The 9595-nt window shown below is 45.9% G+C and overlaps 1 protein-coding gene across 1 annotated transcript; it reads right to left on the bottom strand.

Annotated features, from left to right (window-relative positions):
- Positions 1-2046: 2046 nt before the first annotated feature.
- LYSMD4 (LysM domain containing 4) lies at positions 2047-9556 on the bottom strand. Its single transcript, XM_085308619.1, is given in 4 exon segments — positions 2047-3236; positions 3239-3803; positions 8708-8995; positions 9310-9556. Coding segments are annotated over 3 exon segments (921 nt in total). The 5' UTR covers positions 8981-8995; positions 9310-9556; the 3' UTR covers positions 2047-3153.
- Positions 9557-9595: the final 39 nt, after the last annotated feature.

Genomic DNA, 9595 nt, shown 5'->3' with positions numbered 1-9595 from the left:
CTCTAGACTCGGTCGTATTTGCAGAGCATACTGTTCTTCCGTTTGGTCTGTCCTSTTCCCTCCCTGCTGGTACCTGAAATAATACTTACTTAAAGACTGGATCTAAAGAGTATCTTTTAAAAGACACATTGCTTCTGTTTAACCAAGATTTTTTTTTTTTTTTAATGTGTAATTACAATATTCAGACATGAGAATTGAGGCAAAGCTATAAAAGCCAATCACAAAACACTTRCAAAAACTTAGAGAAAACCTGAGCAGAAGGCAGGTACTTACCCCCTGCCCCCTCCAGGACCGGCCTTCGCGGTTCTCCTTGCTGCCTCTGGAGGTTCATCCTCCGCCGCTCAGCTCCTGGCGCTGCTGTTCCCGACACCACGTCCCCCGGCAGTGCCGAAGCCTGGTGCCCGGCGAGGCGGCTGCGAGCAGGACACTGCACCAGGCGCAGCCCCGCGGTGGCTCTGCGGCCACAAAGCTGCAGGCTGCGACTAGAAATAAGGAACTAGACCCACCACCACCACCACCACCAGCCCCACTTCCCGCGGCAGGAGAGCTCTGTGTGTGGTGAGACACAGACCTGCTACAGAAAATGTTCTTGCTCTTCTAGGGCCAAGTTGAGCTGTTGTAGGACACTGATCTTTTTAAGGACTGCTATGCAGCTGTAAAATATAACATGGTAACAGAGACAAACACAGGGTAGGGTGGGTAGCGCTTGTTGTGCTTTTATTTCATTTTGCTTTAATTAAAAATGTAACAACCTCCCACAGAACAAAGAAAGAGGGCTGCTTTTCCTTCACAGAAGAAATGTATTCTCCCCCCCCCCCCAAAAAAAAAAATGTAACAACCTCCCACAGAACAAAGAAAGAGGGCTGCTTTTCCTTCACAGAAGAAATGTATTCTCCCCCCCCCCACCCCCCAAAAAAAAAAACCCCAGCTCTTTTAAGGTTTCTTGTTGCCAAAATTAGTTTTTTTTTTTTTTTTTTCCCTGTGCGCTCCTGGATCCTGAGAGCTTTAGAAAGGCTGCAGGAAGAGCAGGTTATTTGTTTAACACCGTAAGGTTCCGCTCGCTTTGTGTACCACACCGTGCCACCGAAGCTGCCAACCCCCAACCACGTTCCTCCTACAGAGCAATACGTTTTTCTGTTCTTCCTCAGGCCAGGAAGACCCTGCATTAGTTCAGCCACCTCTCAGATCACCACACTCGGCACCTCAGCCAACACTGTCCACTTAGGGCCTTCCAAAACACCAAACAAACAAAAAAAACCACCCCACATCAACAAAAGCACCCACAACTGAGCACCTCCTAAGTCTGCTGCGCGTAGCGTTACCCGCAGCCCAGGGTCCCTGCACCCTGCCGCACCCTGCGGCRGCACCCACGCTGCGCCAGTGCCCTCTAGCGAAAGGCTGGTGACGGGCCTGCCCGCCTTCGCAACGGGCTGTTTCGGGAAGCTGCACCACCACGACCTTCCCCTTTCTTCCCCTTACCTGCTCCATATGCCCCTTCCCCTCCCCCCCCTTTCTTTTTTTCCCCCTCCCACCCCAGCAGGCAGCTTGTTGAACTTGGTGGAAACATGGCAAATGGGCTACAAGGAAGCTAACACAGGGCAAAGACAGGGCAGAAAACAACAACAACTGCTTCAAACCAATTACCTCTGCCCTGACCTTCAGAGGAAAGAAAAGGGGGGGGGGACAGGGAACCGAAACAAAACCGAGAGCAGCAAAGCCTACAGTGCACGTAAGTAAGTGTTCTAGGAAAGGCCTTAGTGTCCTTAAGGTTTACTAAAAGCTAATAAAGTAGCCGAATAGAGCCTCTTTCTTTAAGAGAGAGAGGTGTGCTCTAAAATACCTTAGTGTTCAGCCATAGGAGAGACTCCATGTGCAGTCCCTGAATTTGCTGAAATAAAGTCTTTGCAGCTAAACTCCCCAAAGCCTTATTTTCCACTTCTAGCGCTTGCCATTTAATGAATCTTTTTAACCAGCATACACAGTAAGCATAGAGACATCTTGCAGAACACTACTGCAAGCCACCGAAGTCTCGTGAGTCTCACCTAGTCACTCAAAAGCTTTTTAATGCAAACAAACAGCAGCAGTTCACAGAAATGTCTAACACACATACATACACACACAGAGCTTCGCAGCCCCCATCCTACCTAGGATTTACACATCTATCTATCTGTGACAGCCTAACTAATGACGTAGGGCTTCCTTCCCAAGATTCGACTCACTGTTAGCGATTCTCTCCCACTTGCAGAGTTACAAACAAGGAAATTTAAGTCTGTGACTGAAACGTAGTGCTTGAGATGTGCACTTACTTATGAATACGTTGGAAGAAAAAAAAAGAGGGCAGGCTTCCCACCAAGAGGCGAGCCTTTACCTCCCGCGGACTGCACACCACAGGCCGAACACTGTCCTCAGCGAATCATTCTCTAATACTGTTGTGACATCTGCTGTCCCTCACAGCCACTACTCTACCAGGAGCAGTCATCTGGCAGAAGCATAGATTCTGCACCGACAAGTTTTGTCTGCAAATACTTGATTTCAAGAGAACTTGCTGAAGAATTTCACCTAGAAAAAAAATGTCTGGTAACACCCAACTCACTAGTAAGCTGGAATCATCCTTATTAATAAACACAGCTTAAACACGCACTCAAAAGGATGAAACGGTGAATGTACGTCAGCTTCCTCATGCTGTTTTAATACTAGCATGGTGCACCTAGTCTAACAACCTAGAAGTCACCTTTTCAAGGCTAAGTATGCCAAGACTGCCACGGTGTACCAAAGATAAAAACGTCAATTCAGAGAAGAARAAGTCCCTGCTTTTCACTTTATGCAAAAAGTATTTTCTCAAAGTGCACACAGCCCATAACTTCCCCATCACACGAATACTRTATTCTTTAACACAGCAGCAAAGGGTTCAGATTCTTAGGCAAGACCATTCTTAAGAAATACCTGAAGCAAACAGGAGAATAAACTGCTGCAAAATATTTTCCCTCGACAGAGTTCATGAATGCAAAGCCAGCTCTCTGTTGATCTTTGTAAGCAACAAAGCATCCTTATTCTTCCATAAAGTCATATCACCTCAGGTTCAGTTGAGTTCAGGATTACATCATCTACTTTAAAAAACAACAAAAAAAAAAGAAAGTCAAATCTACTGTATCRTTATCCCCCTGACTCCACTACAGCCAGAGTCACTGGTTTATGGACTTCAGTACTGGGAGGGGAGGCTCTACTTGGCTTGATCCCCCCTTGGGGATTTTTTCTACAACTAAGTTTTGTGGCAATTTCCCTTCTAATCCATCTGCTGAAATATTTGAGGTTAGTGTTGTGTTGGAGGTATGGGCTGTTGTGCCATTCTCTTGTGTTTTAAAATAGGTGATATAAAATACTGGCAGGACAATTCCTATCAGAAGCATAATGAAAACTGCATTCCACCACTGGATTCCACAGTCCGCACCATGACTGGTCTCCTGCTTCCCCGACTTGAGCAACGGCCTCTCCAGTGCTTCTATGCAATACTCTGCACTTAGCTGGACTTCTGCCTGTACTGCATCCTGAATACTCTTGTCAATCCCCTTAAAGTAGTCATTCAGGTATCTGCTTTCAGTACAGCTGCTGGCTGCAGCACCATCATCAGACTCAGGTATGTCCACAAGCGTCAGGCCAGCCTGGGAGCGCGCAGTCTGGGGAGGYCTTAATTCTTGGCCGTTTTCTGTTAACAGCCCGTGGGTCTTCACGGGGATCTTGATGGACTTCAACGCATACAAATCCTGCTCCCTGATGAAGTTGTTGACACGTTTGATATCTGCGACCTACAGGATCCAAAAAGGGTAAGAGTATTAGTTTAAGACAACTCAAACTTTTAGTAGTATTGAAACAGAAACACCACCAAGAAAAGCCAAGATGAAAACAGCATCCTGAAAATAAACACAAGCTCTTGTCACAAGCAATTCTGCAGACAGAGATTTTTCAGCAGTTACAGGGATCCTAMAGATCTTGCAGGTCCCCTATTAAATCAGTTTATAACCTCCTGCAGTGCCCTCATCTCTCTCCTATATTTCTCTTAGCCTTGTTTCTCCTTGCTCTTTCTTCGCTCTTCTCCTACTTGCCTTAACTCAGATTAGAAACCAAGAAAAGTCTTTTAGGATGGAACCTTTCTAAAATATTTTCCATACCTTAAACATTCTGTAAGTGTTGCAGGTGAGAAGACAACAGTATGAACAAGCAAAACCCACAAAGCACAGTACCTCTCTGAAGGTGCATTTATCTGCTCTCCCGCTAGGAAAGGGATCTTGGAATGGGCTGAGACAGCATGCGCCTTCTTTGGAGCATACTGTTGTTTTGAAAGCAAGATTACAGCCCGGAATAAAGCAGGAAAGTATCCCTCCCACACTGATGTGAGCGCACTTCATTCATGTTTCCAAGTACCATCCCTCTATCGTTGTAACAGGTAGAGAAAAATTAAGAGGAGTCCAAACTCATGTTATGACCCCTCTCCTCCAGTACTGACCCTGTGGCTCTGGGAACATGTAAGCTGATAAACCGCACAGTAAATATGTGTTCACTGAGAGCATCGAGTTTAAAGATTGGAGCASTAATTCACGTAAGAAAATTAGATTTGTCTCAGAAAGCAAAACGTTCATTAGAATCTTTATCGGAGCTGGATTTTACAGATCATTAACAGTGAGCAACTTGTAAAACGTTGCAAGGCAACTCTGCACCACCTCTGCCTGCCCTTGACACTGCGAGGCAAAACCTGCCGGGGCRGGACACGCAGCCCCGCGCGGGGCACTGCCGTGCCGGCGCTTCCCACAGGCGTGAGCCACCTCTTACACGTATCCGAGCACAGAAGAACTCTGGACACAGGGCTGTCAGTGGAATTACAGGGTTATTGTCGAGGGGGTAGGAAACCCTCCCTGGCATAGCAATTAAGTTTAACATTTTTCTGAAAAGAGAGCAGCAGCACTGCCAGGCACTGCATGAACAGATCTTCTGACAGCAGGACATAGTTAGCTTTGAGGTGACCAGAGACCTCCTCCACTCCCTAAAAGGAGGGAAAACACTTAAATTTAGACAGACTGTACTCTGGAAAACACATGCAGGTTCTAGAAACACTTTTTTTTTTTTTTTTTTAATAATTTCTCGGCAGTTGGCAAACATCCCTGCTGAAGACATGCTTAAGCCAATTAGCCCTGAGTATCTGGGACCATCTTTGGTTGTTAGTGCGCACCACACCGGGTCCCTATCTGACCACTACTCCTRCCTAGTTTGGTAATGCAAATAGTGACAAAAACAGCAAAAAAGAACACAACATGCATACAGTACAGATCATACAGACAGCTGGCTACAAAAAAAAAAAAGACAAAGATAAGAAAGTAGTGTCTTTTATTTAATGTTACATAGAGAGGAGCCAGCTTAAAATAACGCACTCTAATAACCGCTGAATAAATAAGTACATGAGCTTCTCAGTTGTCCTAAAATCTTCTATCAAAGGAGAACAGTACCATCACATGCACAAGGAGCTCTCAGAGAATCAAGGAGACATGAAACAACTTCAAGGAAAGAGCTGGAGGAAGAAAAACAGAAAAAACAGCAGGATTCCAAATCAAGGAAAAAAGCAACATTAATAGGTTAACCACCCTCTGCATATCACACAGAAGAGAGACAATACCAAGGATTGCACTTTCAGAAGAAATTTAGTTTGTTCTTTTAGAAATTTAGTAAATTACTGCATCGACTGCTCAACTGCATTCACTGCATACTCACAAGCTTGAGGCTACAGATGAAACTAATGAAATTATGAGAGGAATTAAAAGAAAAAAAAAAAAAAGCAAATATACTTCCCAAACAAATCAGTATGTGCCATCAGCTGCAGCTTCTTTGACAGCTCAGGACAAAGAGCTGCTTTTAAAAGATGGCATGTGAATACAGCAAAAAGGAGCCCTATGGCAATTTTCAAGTAGCTACTACAGGAGCTTGAACATCTCCTTTGTCACTGCAGTGAATGATCGACGGCTACTTGCAGCTAGCTGACCCCAGCAGGCAGATGCAACCTCTCCATCAGCACAGACAGGTGACAAGGGAAAGACAATTCTCCCCTGCAGTGGCTCCCACAGCACTGGGCCACAAGACTGATGATGCAGTGATGACTGAGCAGCACCACATTCCTCTGGCTCCAGAGCTGCAACTCTCTGTGGATCTCCACCGAAGTCCATGCGGACTGTTAGCAAACCATTTATCAAGTCTATCTAACAAGTACGATCCTTGAAAGGCAGCAAGTCTGCTGCTCCACAGCAGGAAAGTATAACATCACTGAAGGGGAGCTGGATGCCCAAAGTTTACTGTGCAAAGCTTGAGAAATCTGAAAATAGGAAGGTTTAATCATGATGGGAACACTCCAGGGACTGACATACTGCAGTAAGCATGTTCTTCGTGTCCTCTGAAGTTAAAAGAATCCTCAGCACTCAGCAGCTGGATCATCAGACCCCTTATGCCTTGCCCCAACATAATGCCAGGACATAAGCTCTACATAATGATTTAGTTACGAAAGAACAATCCGACCCAAGGTCTCCTAATTGAGGTGGTGCTTCAATTTTTTTTGTCTTGTTTCCAGGCTAAACAGATTATTGGAACAGAAAATATCCCCCGCAGTGTCTGCAGTCAAATGCTGTAATATCGTACGAAGGCTCTAGGAACAGAATGCGGAGCAGCACTCGGGCAAAAGCAATAAACAAAGTTGATGAGAAGAACGCAAGAGCTAGGTTGCACAAGCTGTTGCAGCTTATTTTTTGTACTTGTTTTTGGCTGCAATGAGCTGCTGTTGTCCCAGCTGAGAAAAATGCCAAAAAGCAGGCCACGATTATAACTGATCAAGAGCAAAAATCAGTTTAAAGTGTCTTGCATGCCTGTCAGTTTAACACATGCAAAGCTATTTGTTGTACTATTTTAGCAACTCTGTCCATAGGCCYTGACGACTCCGAAATCAATGAAAAATTCTCATGACTTCAAAGAGGATATCACCATTTTTTTTTCAGAGGGGTCAGAGGAACGGGGTGCATGTGTTTCTTTTATTTTGTTGTTTCTAAAACAAGGTCACATATATTTGCACCTACAAATCTTCCTTGCTAATGTTCTAGTAGCCTTCCAAGAGCTGATAATTGTGCAAGCAAAACAAAATACACCAAACTTTGAGTGCCAATCTGCAAATAGACAAATATGCAAGTGCCCCATAGTGGGGATTTCTGTACCTCTTCAACGAAACAAGTCAGAAGTGCCCCTTCTGGGAGGGAAGGAGGCGAGTTTTTCCTGTGGGAGGAGAAAGCTAAACTACCTGGTCCCTCCCATCAGCTTACCTTTCCCACTGCAGCTTACCTTTCCTGCTGGATAAGCCCAGCAGCCTTYGGCAGGGCCTGCTGGGGCCAAAGGGCTCTGGAGAGGAACAGTCTGGGCAGAGGCAGGACTGAATTCTCCTGAGTTAGTGTTGATAGACAGCACGGTTGGATTTTTTTTTCGTAACATAAACCAAAGAAGTTATTCAGGATCTTCCTCCTGCCTGTTCATTGAACAGCTGAGATCTAGCACAACTGTCACAGCTATGCAGTTGCTGGTGCTTGAGGATGAGTGCATAGTTACTGCGGGGTAATCTGGTGTAGCTCCAAGTTCACGTGCTCTAGCGGTGCCAATCAAAGCCTATTCAAGCCTGGCTAAACTTGTTTTTGCCACAAGCATCAGGCTCATCAGCAGAAATTAAAGGCCTTTTTTTTTTTTAAAAAAAAAAAAAAAAAGAGTGGGAGGGGAGGAATTGTCACAATTCCTCTAAGTTTTCTTGCTTTAGCTGCTCTTCACAGCTGCGTTATTAAGCAAGACAAACAGATTGCACCAGTATTGCAGTTCAGCTAGTACCTAGTTTGCACCATCCAAGTCATTGTCCAATGCTTTGCAACATAGAACTTTTTTTCTTTTTTTTTTTTAAAAACTGCTAAACAAGAGGGTACTTTTGACGTTCAGATCAAGTAATTAAAATTTTCAATAGTTTTTCTATAGAACTCTGCTTTGGTAAAAAGGAAATGCATCTTTTTTAATGTGTTCCATCTCCAGAGAAAACTCGCCCTGTGTACTCTCTCTTTTTTGCCTGCCAATGGCCGAACCACATACATTTCTAGGTACTACAGGAAATAAAAACTCACATGTGTAAACAGAACCCAGACTTTGGCATCTCTCCCTCTCTAAATTCACCGCTTTTAGACTCAAACATTCTCTGCAATATGTAAGCTAATACCTTCAATTTGCTTCAAAAATTACACTCCTTGAGAGCAGGGCTCTTACCCTCATTTCTATCCTCAGTTTCCTACTCTCTGCCCTCACTTAAGTAAAAAGCGAGTACAAATTATGACTGCTAAGCTGCACTTAGTCATCCAAACTATACAGAAACTAGGTCACATGGGGTGTGGGGTTAACTACATCTTCTTACGCTGTTACTGGAGGAGCTTTTTTGTGCTCTTCTACAGCTCAGTTTTACCCAGACGTTTATCATTCATGAAACACACAAGGACTTTCCAGTATTACACTATCAAACACCAGCAAGCCTTCCTGTAATCTGGGGAATCAAACTACATGTAAATATTTTTAAAGTAACTAAAACAAAACAGTCAAACACAGAATAAGAGCAACATGAAAAACGATATAAGCAGCACTGTCAAGTAGAGAGAGCACTCACTTTACAACCATACTGCAGGGCCAGCTTGTTAAGATTATCGTCCTGCGTGATCTCCCGTTCCAGAAGCACCACATCTCCAACTTTGTCCCGGGCAGCGCTGCACCGCTGCTGCTCTTTGCCCCTGGGTCGCAGCTCTGTAACGTTAAGTTCTTCCTCTGACGACTCTTCTGAGTCCGAGTGGCCATTTTGAAACACGTATACCTGGTTGCTTGGGTAATTGTGGATGGTGACAGGAGCCTGAAAGGATCTTGTTCGGCTCTCATTCAGCCTCATCTTTTATACCAGCACCTGAAGCAAAGAACAGACGTTTCAGTTCTCCTTAGTACCGGTGTTTATTTCCCAGTGTGTAAGATCTGGTAGGACAGACCAAGCACGGCAGCCGCGCGATGCAAAGCTCAGCACTCGCACRACGTACAGTCAGCGGGTGCGCGCGTCACCCAGACACAGAGGTAAAGCAGAGCTTTCCCAACMCCCCGACCTCCTCAGGGGCCTATCCAAACCCGGCCTCCCTTCAGCCGTGACGGGAGAAACACTGCAGAAGTTGCACGCACCAACTTCAACACGCGGTATGTTATTTTCACGTTTTTTTTTTCCCTGCCTACCTGTGGCCCCTGCGCAGCGCGACTGTTGCCGCACGGTTTGAGCGACGCTTCCTACAGCTGTGGAAAACCAGCCCAGCAAGGGCCGTGCGGGGCGGCGGCTCCGGTTCCGCGGGGAAACAGGCGAGCAAACCGCGAGAGGCCCCGGCCGGGGCCGCCGGGGCGGGGGGACGGCCCTGAGCGCCCCGGCTCCCCGCGCTCAGCGCCGCGCCGTCGGCTTTGCCTTCGCGGGCCGGGCCGGGCCGGGCCGGGGCCGGGGCCGGGGCCTCCCCACCCCCCCAGCACCCCC

Source organism: Rhea americana, unplaced genomic scaffold (assembly GCF_003343005.1).
Source record: "Rhea americana isolate MKP2758 unplaced genomic scaffold, rheAme1 scaffold_28, whole genome shotgun sequence".
In the NCBI taxonomy this organism is placed as follows: Eukaryota; Metazoa; Chordata; class Aves; order Rheiformes; family Rheidae; genus Rhea; species Rhea americana.
Note: the sequence above shows the minus strand (reverse complement) of the source record. Positions and strands in the feature narration are given on the sequence as shown.